This window comes from Aquarana catesbeiana, linkage group LG08, assembly GCF_042186555.1.
Source record: "Aquarana catesbeiana isolate 2022-GZ linkage group LG08, ASM4218655v1, whole genome shotgun sequence".
In the NCBI taxonomy this organism is placed as follows: domain Eukaryota; kingdom Metazoa; phylum Chordata; class Amphibia; order Anura; family Ranidae; genus Aquarana; species Aquarana catesbeiana.
The window spans coordinates 146044854-146058574 of NC_133331.1; the positions used below are offsets into that span (position 1 = coordinate 146044854).

Sequence of the window (13721 nt, forward strand, 5' to 3'; positions counted from 1 at the left end):
AAAATTGTGCATGAGGTAGCTAATATCCCCCGGGAACAGTGCCTGAAGGAAAAAGAAACAGTAAGAGGGGATTCCCAGCATCAATTGAGCTTCATCTCGGGCTTTCACTATCAGTATAGGGACATTGAGAATATCTACAAAAAGTACTGGTATATTCTCTGTAAAGACAAACACTTAGGAGGAATACTACCAGCATGGCCAAAGTTCATTTACAGGAAGGCCCCAAATATAGGTGACCAGATAGTAAAAAAGATCCTGGATCCTCCCAAACCAAGATCTTTATCCTTTGATTTCAAAGGTTTTTTCTGTTGTAGGAAATGCATTTGTTGTAAAACGGTTAGGGTCAGCAACAGAGGCATTACGAGTGTCGCCAACAGAGAAGGGGAAAGATTTGAAATTAAGGAATTTAGCACATGTACTACCACACATGTGGTATACCTGATGTGGTGTCCATGTGGCCTATACTACGTTGGAAGGACCAAAAGGCAGTTGAAAGTCCGTATTAATGAACACATCACCAACATAAAAAACGGCTATAAATATCATAGTGTATCTATGCATTTTAGAGATAAACACCAACAAGACCCCTCGCTGTTACAATTTTGTGGCATCGATGTGGTCTACCCATCCTGGAGGGGGTCCAACAGGGTAAGAGACCTCTCACAAAGAGAGACGGAATGGATATTTCGCTTTAAGAGTTTGTCCCCGAGAGGCCTCAATATTGAATTGGACCTAAATTGCTTTTTAAATGATTTCTAGACAGATTCTATAGGTTGGTAAACTATATAGTTCCCTATCCCACATATGCCCTCACGTTGTGATGAATGGGGGGCTATTTTTATGGATTGTCATTTGATATGGATTTTATATGGGTTATTAAGTCCATGTAATTTTAATTAGCAGATATGTTAATAAGTCGATCCACTGCACCATTTTGAGCATTAGGACTATGGATATTTTTTGATATATTTTTTGAGATATTTTTTGTAGTATTATATTTAGTTTTTAATAATTATTAGTGACCATTCTCCATTGTAAGTTGAAATTTGGTCATTTAAGTAATATTATTTAGCCATTTTTATATAATTGTAACATTTTTAATATCTATCTTATGTATGTTTTATTATTAATATTGGTTGAATACACAGATTATAGTAAGCATGATGTTAGATAGAGTCCCGAGTTATAACCACATTGAAGAGGTCGTTTCAATATCTATGACTGTGGGGATATCTATATTATGTATATTGCTTAGCATTGCTATGGTAATGCAGGATGTTATATGCACATATCGCTGTAACAGGTGTGAAGCATAGTGCTTGTTTTAATTGACATGTCAGGGTTAGAATACAGCAGCACGTCTTGGTCTGCTGTCACGATTGACGGGGGTTTGCGCCCACGGGGACACTCGTAAGGCGCAGGCGCCGAATGATCAGGTGCGCACGCGCACTGAGACTCCTCATTCGATTGGCGAGAGGGGGGATAAAAGGAATGATGGGGATCTGAAGCGGCCTATCCCATGATTAAGATACAAGCGTATCGAAACATGTCGGGGGCGTGGCCGTATGCAGGATAACACCACGTACGTGTGACAGAAGGAAGTTAGCTGCACGGATCATCGAGTGGGGGAGACGGCGATATCTATTCAAGAAGCAGGCGGGGAGAGGGTGAGAGATACTTCCTACACGCTGGCTCACAGAGGGTCCGCCGTGACCGCATACCCCCTGGGAGATTGATCTTAGCAGCCGGTTGATATTACACCTGACAGATTGCTGTGGAGTTTGCTGTGGTTTTATATTTTTTTACGCAATGTGAGTGAAACTGTTGAAGTGGTATTTACAGTGTGATTTATTAAAAGAGTTTTACAGTATTACACTATTGGAAGTTTTTCTTGTCTTCACATGGAACGCTCTTCCGGATGGATAAGATTTAAACCTTGCCAATAGAAGCAGACATCTATGCCTTTTAGCCTCATACGCAAGTGGAGGCATGAGGAGTTGGTGAGTGGCTGTCCATAGGGAGAGTGGTCACTGAACACAGAGGTGTGGTGGAAGATTGCACTAGAAGAAACTACACTCCTATAATTAAGGAATTTGCGGATGCACCAGTTTTATTGCTTTTAGCACTGATGTGGACACTTGTTGGCACACTTGTGTGATATTTAAGAGACTTTATTTACACAGTCACTTTTATAGAAGTGTGCGGGGATGCTCACGGATTGACATCTGATGGGCTTATATATATAAGTTACCTTCACAACAGCATCTGAGTGATATTGACACCAAGTCACATTTATTCTCAATTTTGTGTTATAATTTTGTGGTGTTTTGATACATTGTTTAGACATTTTTTGGTGTGGATCTATCAATAGTATGTTTTCACCATAGTACTATTGCACACATCTATATATATATATATAATTTTTTGTGTTATATATTTTTTTTTGCACTATATACAGATAGGCACCGATCATAAGGTGTGTGTTAGGTTATATCTTTCACCTTGGAGGTGGTATAGATTTATTGATCAATAGCGCCACGATTTAATTTGTCACGTGTGGTCTTTGCACTGATCACATGCACTCATTTAAATCTAATTTACAGTGAAACTTAACCGCATGGTGTCTGGCTATTAATGTTCTCCAGGAATATAAGCCCTGTGCTGTAAAAACAGGATACAGAATTTTCAGCAAGTGTCCTAGTTCTCCATCCCTGCGATCATATTAATTTCATGTCTGCCTTACTAACTGGGAGCCAGTCGGCATAGTTCTTCTGTGTTCATCAAGAGAGCAAAACATGGAGATCACATGCATACTGCAGGTTAATTCAGAAACATAACCTCTTGAGCCTGTAGGTGTCGCTGCAGCCTGAATACAGTGCCTCTTTTTGATGCTGTAATTGTCAGATCCAATGACACAAGGGGGTGTGCTGAAGTGTAGATATAAACATACATGTGTGATTGAAAGTATTTGTAAATACTCATTAACTACTTTGCTAAGTACAGGTTATTTTTCAAAAAGGCTGTATAACGTAACCTCCATGCAGTTAAAATATGTAACCATTTTAATTTAAAAAATTGCTTGTTCACAATGATGTAATAAACTTCCCATTTGCAAGCTGTCTGGTAGCATAATGTAGAAGAGATGAGCACAGACACTTTTTTTTTTTTCTTCTCAAGTAAGTTAACCAGACATGAACAACTTTTAGTTGCCTGTGTTCGCGTCTCCCTTTTTATGCCTCTACTTGTGTTGCCTAATCCAGGTAATTGCAGGTATTTTCTTTTCATGTCTCCAGTGGGGACTTCATCATGGACACACGTGTCCATGAGCATCTGCTCTGATCATAATTTCCCACGCACCTGTGCTTTGGACATAGGCACCATGGAAAGACTGAAAAGATGCAGTCTGTCCACAAGAAAATATGGGCAGAGATCTACAACAAAACACTGATAAAGGGCACATCTCGTAAATGCTTTTCCCAGTGCTGAACTATGTTTGCTGTAGGTGTAAGTACTGCTCAGTTCTGCAATGCAGATGTGCTATGACCAAACAGGAGTGAGTACAGCTCATGCACTTGCGGATGCAAAGAGGTGGGCACAGAATGTTAGGGTAAAAAAAAAAAGTGCGTGCTCCTCCTTACCACTATTTTATTATGAACACCCCACTTATAATGTGTTCACATCACTGCTGTGATTTTTGGAGTAATGCCAAAGCCTGCAGCCTTTGTACTCCCAGGTTCTAGCCTTGGAGGGTGTTCAGGGTTTCTGCTGCAATTTTTTAGGGATAGAAGGAAAGGGGTGGAAAAAAGTTCTCTATACACGTAAAAGCCAGTAAATTAGAATATTTTGAAAAACTTGATTTATTTCAGTAATTGCATTCAAAAGGTGTAACTTGTACATTATATTTATTCATTGCACACAGACTGATGCATTCAAATGTTTATTTCATTTAATTTTGATGATTTGAAGTGGCAACAAATGAAAATCCAAAATTCCGTGTGTCACAAAATTAGAATATTGTGTAAGGGTTAAATTTTGAAGACACCTGGTGCCACAAACTAATCAGCTGATTAACTCAAAACACCTGCAAAGGGCTTTAAATGGTCTCTCAGTCCAGTTCTGAAGCCTACACAAACATGGGGAAGACTTCAGATTTGACAGCTGTCCAAAAGGCGACCATCGACACATTGCACAAGGAGGGAAAGACACAAAAGGTTATTGCTGAAGAGGCTGGCTGTTCTCAGAGCTCTGTATCCAAACACATTAATAGAGAGGCAAAGGGAAGGAAAAACTGTGGTCAGAAAAAGTGTACAAGCGATAGGGATCACCGCGCCCTAGTCAAGATTGTGAAAAAAAACCCATTCAAAAATGTGGGGGAGATTCACAAGGAGTGGACAGCTGCTGGAGTCAGTGCTTCAAGATCCACCACCAAGAGACGCTTGAAAGACATGGGTTTCAACTGCCGCATACCTCGTGTCAAGCCACTGTTGACCAAGAAACAGCGCGAAAACCGTCTCACCTGGGCTAAGGAAAAAAAGAGCTGGACTGCTGCTGAGTGGTCCAAAGTCATGTTTTCTGACGAAAGCAAATTTTGCATTTCCTTTGGAAATCGAGGTCCCAGAGTCTGGAGGAAGACAGGAGAGGCACAGGATCCACGTTGCCTGAAGTCTAGTGTAAAGTTTCCACCATCAGTGATGGTTTGGGGTGCCATGTCATCTGCTGGTGTCGGTCCACTCTGTTTCCTGAGATCCAGGGTCAACGCAGCCGTCTACCAGCAAGTTTTAGAGCACTTCATGCTTCCTGCTGCTGACCTGCTCTATGGAGATGGAGATTTCAGGTTCCAACAGGACTTGGCGCCTGCACACAGCGCAAAATCTACCCGTGCCTGGTTTACGGACCATGGTATTTCTGTTCTAAATTGGCCAGCCAACTCCCCTGACCTTAGCCCTATAGAAAATCTGTGGGGTATTGTGAAAAGGAAGATGCAGAATGCCAGACCCAACAACGCAGAAGAGTTGAAGGCCACTATCAGAGCAACCTGGGCTCTCATAACATCTGAGCAGTGCCAGAAACTCATCGACTCCATGCCACGCTGCATTAATGCAATAATTGAGGCAAAAGGAGCTCCAACCAAGTATCGAGTATTGTACATGCTCATATTTTTCATTTTCATACTTTTCAGTTGGCCAACATTTCTAAAAAATCCCTTTTTTGTATTAGCCTTAAGTAATATTCTAATTTTGTGACACACGGAATTTTGGATTTTCATTTGTTGCCACTTCAAATCATCAAAATTAAATGAAATAAACATTTGAATGCATCAGTATGTGTGCAATGAATAAATATAATGTACAAGTTACACCTTTTGAATGCAATTACTGAAATAAATCAAGTTTTTCAAAATATTCTAATTTACTGGCTTTTACCTGTATATACTTCTTTTTTCTTTAACATCGCCATGATGTGCACTTGTTTGGCTTGTGTTCCTAACGTTTCTTTTAATACAAAATACTGTGTTTTTTTTGTTTTTTTTTGTTTTTTTTTAAGGCTGCTGAAGAAGCCCAAGAAGCAGAGGAAATGAAAAAAGAATTGGGACTAGGTGATAAAGAAGATGACTTAAAAGCTTTAATTCAAGTAAGAGAACACAGGACCCTTGGCTCTTAGTTTTGTTTTCTAAATGTATCTAATATTTAAAAAAAAAAAACATTTTTTTTTTTCCCCCCCATTGAAGAAAAAGCAGAAGGATCGAGAAAAGGATCTTGATAGTTTTATGGCACAATTGGAAGCAAAATACTGCAACAATTCCAAGAAAGGAGGGAAAAAAAACACAGGAGCAAAAAAAGGAAAAAAGTGATATTTTGTTCAATACTTCACTAATAGAAATACAAATGCTTTATCACTGGACGACCTCGTCTCTACCTTTCTTTCCGCAAGCCTGTTCCTACCAGTGTGGCAGTAGAAGACCACAGAACTACTTGGGGAATGTGTGTCGGACTTACAGTAGAGTTAACAACCATAATGTTTAGTTATTCATATCCTGTATGTTTTGTACATGTTTGTGTGTACACAGTGGGCTTGTTGCTTGAATATGTTTTGAGTCAGATGCAATAGTAAACCATTCTGACTTTGTTAAATGTACATTTGTATATTTCTACAGTTACCTTTTTGAGCGTGAATTATTTTATAAAATTAGGAAAGAAAAAGATGTGTATTAAATATGGCGGCTGATTAGATGGTACAGTTTAACTGCAGCTGGAAGTCAGCTAAATTGTTGTAATTAACACTTTCCTTGTTTTTGCTTTATAACCCAGACCCCCTAAAACATGTAAAGGTATTTTAAGCACACTGTATTTTAAAAAAAATATATCGTAAGCATTTGTCTCAGTATAGCAAACGTTTGTAAATGTGTGTATTTTGTCTTACCTAATCCAAAAGCTTTTGCAACTTATAATATTTGGAATTGATTCCGTTTTTTTTTTTTTTTGTTTTTTTTTTTCAATAAAATAGTTGAAAACGTTGCTTGTTTCCACTTTCCACTTTTCACACAGAACTCTGAACATGTATAGATATAAAAAAAATATATATATATATATATATATATATATATATATATATATATATATATATATATATATATATATATATATATATATATATATATACCCCTTTTCACTCTTTCACTTTTTTTTTTTATCACATTCCCTCTGTTCTCAGCTGAATAAGAGCTGGGGGAGGAGAAGCAGCTGAGCTTCCTGGTAACAGGCTGTGCAGGAGGGGCATGTCAGGACAAGTCTGAGCATTGGAGTGCAGGCTGAGTTACTAGCATACCTAGGGAACTGACTGGTGTGGTCAGTTTTTTTAATAGGAAAGCAGAGGGATCGGTGGGCACACCAGGGATTTCACACAAAGGAATTGATACAAAGAACAGGATATTTTCTCATACAAGTACATGGTACAGCAGGTACATATCAGGAATATAAAGTGCTGGGGGTAAACAAACACTTTAGGTTACAGAATAACAAAATTGGAAAGCACTTTTTATTTAAACTTCTTGTACAAAAAATACATATTTACATGGTCGGGGTAACAAAAATAATGAAGTTAGCAAATAGCCATAAAATATTTGACATGTTACAGCGATTTCTTTATTTGGCATGCAACCTTTTTTACCATTGGAAAAAGTGTAAATAAACCTGAATTCCAGCCATTGACAGTAGGGGGGGATGTTAGTTACTCCTAAGTAGGACACAAATATATTGCTATAAATAGTATAGCCAGTGTAAAACTAGGCAAACAACCATTATCTTTCAAATGTGACTCTAGTCAAACTTTTTTTTTTTTTTCCAGAATGGAGCAGAGGGATATAATTTTGGGGGGTATTTTTTATTGATTTTTGTTTTTTGCCCTATTGGACAACAATGTCACTGCAAAATCTGATGGGGGAAAAAGTTGAAATACATTTTTATACTTTCAGTCACTGACACGGAACACACATGTAAATCGGGTGATCTGACTTGGCTTGCTTGTCCAGGGTTTGTGACCAGAGCCGGTCAGCAATAGCGGACTTCATATCTTTTGGTACATAATTCCTTTTTAAGAATCGGCAGTAAGTCCTTTCTACCTTAGTCCTGGGTCAACCCCCTCTCTACAGCTATAGGGGAAAATCATAAAATAAACCTTTTAAAGGTCACAAGGTGGTTGCCTTTGCCAATCCTTTTCTGAAAATGCTAGTTGTCTAAGGCAGAGGTTCTCCACCCTGTCCTCAAGTACGACAGGCCATGTTTGCAGGTTTTCCTTTTCTCTTGCACAGGTGCTTTAAAGAAGAACTTTAGGCAAAACTTTTATTTTTCATTTTGGATAGAGCGAGGGAGGGTTACAACCCCTGTTAGAATTTTTTTTTTTTTTTCACCATCAGTGTCAGATTGTGGAGATTTCCTTATCTTCCTGTCCCATATCCAAACAGGAAATCCCTGCAAATTAAGGGAATTCCTTAGGGACCCCCAGAACTAGTGTCCCCATTGGAAGATTTTCCCTCTATTACTTTTCTGGGGACAACCCACCGTTTTTGGGATATTCTTTTACTTTCAATTATAATGACAAACAGGGGGAATCAACGGGAGCACAGACAGCAATAAAAACTGACAGGGGTTCTGATCCCTCTGCACTCTGTCTAAAACTAAAAAAAAAAAAGTTTTGCCTTTTAGTTATACTTTAACCAGTTAAGGACCAGCTGCTGCAGTTATACTGCGGCAGGTTGGCACCCCTGGGAGAATCACCGTAGCTGTACGCCGGCCGGTTTAAGAGCTCTAGCGGGTGTATGCCGCCTGAGCTGATGCTCGTGCCTGCGATCCTGTGAGAGACGGAACGGAGATCTGTCAATGTAAACAGACAGATCTCCGTTCTGTCAGGAGAGAGGAGACAGATCTGCTGTTCATACTGATTATGAACAGCGATATGTCTCCTCGTCCAGGCAGTCCCATCCCCCCCACAGGTAGAAACACCTTCCTTGGACACACATTTAACCCCTTGATTGCCCCCTAGTGCTAACCCCTTCCCTGCCAGTGACATACAGTAATCAGTGGCTATTTTTAGCTCTGATTGCTGTATATGGTCCCAAAAGAGTGTCTGATCTGTCCGCCGCAGTCTCCCTAAAAATTGCTGATCACCGCCATTACTAGTAAAAAAAAAAATAATAATATTAAAAATGCCATAAATCTATCACCTATTTTGTAGACGCTATAACTTTTGCTCAAACCAATCAATATATTTTTACCAAAAATATGTAGAATACATATTAGCCTAAAGTGAGGAAGAAATTTCTGGGGGGGGGGGGGTTATATTTACTATAGCAAAGTAAAAAATAGTTTTTTTTTCAAAATTGTCTTTTTTGATTTTTTGCGCTATTAAAAAAAAAAAATACCACCAAAAGAAAGCTCTATTTGTGGGGAAAAAAAAAGGACACTTTTTTTGGGGTACAGCATTGCACGACCACGCAATTGTCAAAGCGACACAGTGCCATCTCGCAAAAAAATGGCCTGTTCATTAAGGGGGAAAATCCTTCCGGTCCTTTAGTGATTCAATCAGGGTCAGTGGCTTGGTATTTTGAACAGCTATTCTATCTAGACTAGAGAAATTCACAAAACATGGCCTGTTGGGGGGTACTTAAGGACAGAGTTCAGAACCACTGCTCTAAGGCATCACTTGCAGAGGCTTTTTTTCCCACTCTGAATCCCAGCAGGTAATAGCTGGCTGTGCTAAACAGGTACAAACAGCTGTGGAGAACCTGTCTTTGCAGTGTATGGGCTCGGCAGCTACTCCCATTAGCAGGCATTAGATTCACAGTGTGTGAAAACACCTGTGGAAATGGCGACTAACGGTTTAATAAGGTTTCAGCTGCTGACTTCAAACAAGTATACATATCTGTAACGATGGACATACTTGTTTGAGAGAAGGGAACAAAAATATTGAGGCAAGAGGGTTAACCTGACACCCAAAAAGAAGTAGTAATGGCAGTCTCCATGTTCCTCTCAGGAAACCATTGCTTTAATATAGTACCTACTACTTGTACAGGTTTAGGCTATGGTTTACACTTGTGCTGTTGCACTAACATTCATTTTGAATAGCACCACAACATGCTTGGAGGGAAAAATCCAGCATAGGTGTATGGGCATTATTGCAACATCAGTACAAGCGAGAATGGGCCCCTAAACTTGTTGCAAACCTGTGAGGTTTTTTTTTTTTATCCCATTGTAAGTTCAAATGAGAATCTATATGGAAGATGCCACTGCTGATTGTTTTTGAAGGCATAGATTAGGCATTTCCTAACAGGGGCCATAATCCTACATACAAAATATATACTTGTTTGAGGTCAGTGGTAGGAAAAATGAATCGCTGGATAGCCACACTTCAAGAAAAATTCTAACTGTACAGCCACTGACGCATTTTACACCAGGCACGGTGCTTAGTCATAGCTTTTTTTGGAGTGCGGCTATCCAGCGATTCATTTTTCCTATCACTCCTGTTGCAAACAGGGCCTGCACCCTGCTTGATTGTGGAGACAGCTGAACCTAGGAGAGGGTAAGTACCTGTGAGCGGTGAACGTCCTCATTCCTTGTTTGAGGTTGGTGTCTTATTACGTGGTGAAGTAATATGAACACTTCACACTCAGCCACTCTTGTCATTAAAAGCTGTAGATGTAAACTCATACAGCCTATAACACATGTGCTTATTGCATATAAAACATTTTGAATCCTTTCCACATGCCGCGTGTCCCTTGTCTGCAGTACCTGGAGTTCAGACTGTTGTGCTTCTACACCTGACAGCCTCAGCTCATCAAGTCTGGCTTTTCTTGTCTAAGGCTGGGTTCACATATGCAAATTGCATACATTTTTAACCAAATCTAATTCACATAATGTGAATGAGAACGGCTTTTAATGGAGCCAGTTCACACATGTCCAGGGTGGTTGCGGTGTGTTTTTGGGTCTGATTCAGGTGCAAATTCAGGGAAACATTTGCACCTGAACCGGTGAACAGAAACGCTCTGGACTGCAAACCGCAGCCAGACCTGTGTGAGCCCAGACTAATAGGGTAGCTCCCATATGCTTATCCAGAGAGCTTCCCTTTTAAAGCAGCAAATGTCTTTGTACCACCAAAGTTGTAGGTGCCTACATTTGTTAAACTTCATTCATCAATGGACTCAAGTGCTGAGATTTCCCTACAGTTGTTCGAGTCTCTGCCCATTTCCACAACATTATAATGACATCACTCTCTCATGGTTGGACACATTAGTTATTTGTTTCCACATTAGAGTTGCATGGCACGTTTTGGCTTTGTAACAAAGGAGGTCATAAGGTGGAACTGAAAATTCCCATTGTATATCTTGGCACTTGAGTCGCCAAGAACTAGAAATAGCCAACGTGACTCAACCTGCCAGCAATGCATAAAGCAAATGTTTTGGATGAGTTAAAGTGAACCTTTTCCCCTATTCAGGGCTAAATAACAGGTTCACCTAATAAGACCACCTCCAACTGCATATTCTAACCTTATATGTGCCAACACCAGAGCCAGGTTGGGGCTTGTGCACACAGCAGTTACTGTTGACAGCAAAAGGCTGCGTTTGACCTCCTTTACTTGCAAATACCTCTTTATATGATCTACTGGGGTTGATTTACTAAAACCGGAGAGTGCAAAATCTGGTGCAGCTCTGCAGAGAAACCAATCAGCTTCCAGGTTTTATTGTCAAAGCTCAATTGAACAAGCTGAAGTTAGAAGCTGATTGGCTACCATACACAGCTGCACCAGATTTTGCACTCTCCAGTTTTAGTAAATCAACCCCACTGAGTTCAAAGAGACACAAAGCAGGTCAAATCAACTGAGGTGGACAGGAATGTGCCCACCTGCATTTTTACAAATGATTTTGTGGCTTTGCTTCTCTAGGATAAAATAAATGAAGGCAAGTATAAGGAAAGGGAGGACAGTATTAGGTGAAGTTGTTGACTAGCCCTGCATAGGAAAAGCACAGGTTCACTTTATGTGAACAAATTCATTTGCCTTTGAGCTGGGCAACGTTGAGTTTTGTGAGCCAACAGGTACACCAATAGGGATTCAGACCTTGTTTTTCCAGCATTGCTCTGACCATATAATACAAGAACAATTCTCATTCTTTTCAACTCTCTCAAGCCATTAATAACTTCTGTCTAAAACTGGGTTGTAGCTTTGAACATATATTTTTCTTAACATCCAGGCAACCCTGAGTATAAATGTATTGCTTGATGCAGCAGCTAGTGGAGTGTGACTGAGTAAGCACTCTAATCGTACTGGTTTAACATCTGATTAACTAGCTGTCAGACTTAATTCCACAAGTGACAGTCCTACCGTTCATAAACTGCGCTGTACACAGTTCTACAATTTGGCATCTGCTAAGTGATGTCTTTATCCTGTGAAGGACTAATCCCATGTGCCATGCATTAGTCTATTTATAGTCCTTGTCTGCTTCTTGCAAGGGCTCCACTACGACTTTGAGATTTGAGTGTTAGGTGGAGTGGATTACCTGAAATCGAATAAAGACATAAGAAAATAGAACTACAGTCAGATTTCTTCTACAATCAAAACATGAAAAATACATCTAAAACACTAGCTAGATACTCCATAGGTAGACAATATGCATATTGTGTAACTGTTAAAAAGCTGTAAATTTATCAAACATGGAGGTTGATTTACTAAGAGTGGAGAGTGCAAAATCAGGTGCAGCTGTGCATGGTAGCCAATCAGCTTCTAACTTCAGCTTGTTCAATTAAGTTTTGACAAAAAAACAAACTGGAAGCTGATTGGTTTCTATGCAGAGCTGCACCAGTATTTGCACTCTCCAGTTTTAGTAAATCTACCCCAGAGTCTATTTTAAAGGATAATTTCACCTATGGGAACATGTTACACCCATTTCCCAATGCTGCAGCCGCTGCCCCATTCTCCCCCGCCCTTGACAGCAGTATGGGGAGAAGTTCCCCATACTAGCTGTCACTTTGTGAAATCATCGGGGCTCCGCCCACATGGCCGCATCTTGCTTTGCGGCTGTCGGCTTGTAGTTCTCAATGAACTACCACGGTGCTGTGAAGCATTGTGGTAGTTCACTGATTCTTCCTGTTGGTGTATTTGCTTGCCTGTACGGGATATATGGGCACACAGATGCACTGACAGATCTGTAGGAGGCCTGCACATTTTTTTTCCTGCATGAAGATGTGCATTTCTTTTTTTTTTCTAAAGTGAACTTATCCTTTAAACCAATAAATACTTAAAACTAACATTTACCTGAGTGTAGCTCTTCGCTGTTGTCTTTCCGCTCATAGATTGAATGACTCCATTGCACTGAACTGGCTAATGAACTGCCAATACCTAAACCAATGCCAGTCACACCAATGCTAATGGAATCTACACACAGAAATAAAAAAAAAAAAAACATTGTCATTTTAACAAAATACACTCTACAACCTATATTTAAACACAGCAAGAAATATTTATAGCATGGTAGGACATTATGGGTTTCATCATGCTGATCATTCACATGTATGCCTGAAGACGATCTATTGAAACGCGTCGAGTTTACATGTGGAGTGTATTGGATCTAAACAAATACTTAAACCCTATATTCAATATTTCTTTGTTTGGTTTGTGTTTTGGCTTTAATTAAATGTTATAATAATATGTATGTTTTTTTTTTATATGCAGTGTTTACTTTGCATCTATATGTTCCTCAAAGTCCTTGGCTACTACCAGTGTTGTTTGTAAATCCTATCTTAATGAAGACAGTTAGCATAGGGAGGAAGGAATAGCCTTCCTAGTAGAAACCTAGAAAGCAACAATCACTTGGCAGACATTCTAAATAAAGTTCAAATAATTGCACATTTTAAAGTGGGACTATAGACAATTACGGTAAATAGGATTTTAACTTTTTACCTGCCTGTTCAGCTGCACTTGTGATTCACACACCCTAGACATGTTACAGGCTTGAGAGTGACACCAATGTTAAGAGCCTGCATCGTCCTATGTTCTTACCTCTAGCCTACTCATATGAAATAGCATTACCCAACTGGCAAGGTCTTGCCACTGCTTTGGAAAGTCACCTTTACCTTCAATGCCTGAAACATATTCGAATGGGAGCAAGTAATAAAGCCTAATAAACTCACAGTAAGCATTGTGGAGGATGAATTTAACAATATTTCTAATGTAAA

The 13721-nt window shown here is 39.6% G+C and overlaps 2 protein-coding genes across 3 annotated transcripts in view; one reads left to right on the forward strand and one right to left on the reverse strand.

The window, feature by feature from the left end:
- The window catches only part of DNAJC9 (DnaJ heat shock protein family (Hsp40) member C9), a 39524-nt gene extending 33015 nt beyond the window's left edge, over window positions 1–6509 (forward strand). The window contains exons 4-5 of the mRNA XM_073596544.1: window positions 5545–5631; window positions 5729–6509. Coding sequence (XP_073452645.1) covers window positions 5545–5631; window positions 5729–5851 — 210 coding nt within the window. The 3' untranslated portion in view covers window positions 5852–6509. The remainder of the gene's footprint in view (window positions 1–5544; window positions 5632–5728) is intronic.
- A 508-nt stretch (window positions 6510–7017) lies between these two features.
- FAM149B1 (family with sequence similarity 149 member B1) overlaps window positions 7018–13721 on the reverse strand; it is a 64034-nt gene continuing 57330 nt past the window's right edge. For both annotated transcript variants that reach the window (XM_073596543.1, XM_073596542.1), the window contains 2 exons: window positions 12802–12921; window positions 7018–12046 (listed from right to left, as the gene is read on the reverse strand). In XM_073596543.1, coding sequence (XP_073452644.1) covers window positions 11973–12046; window positions 12802–12921 — 194 coding nt within the window. In that variant the 3' untranslated portion in view covers window positions 7018–11972. The remainder of the gene's footprint in view (window positions 12047–12801; window positions 12922–13721) is intronic.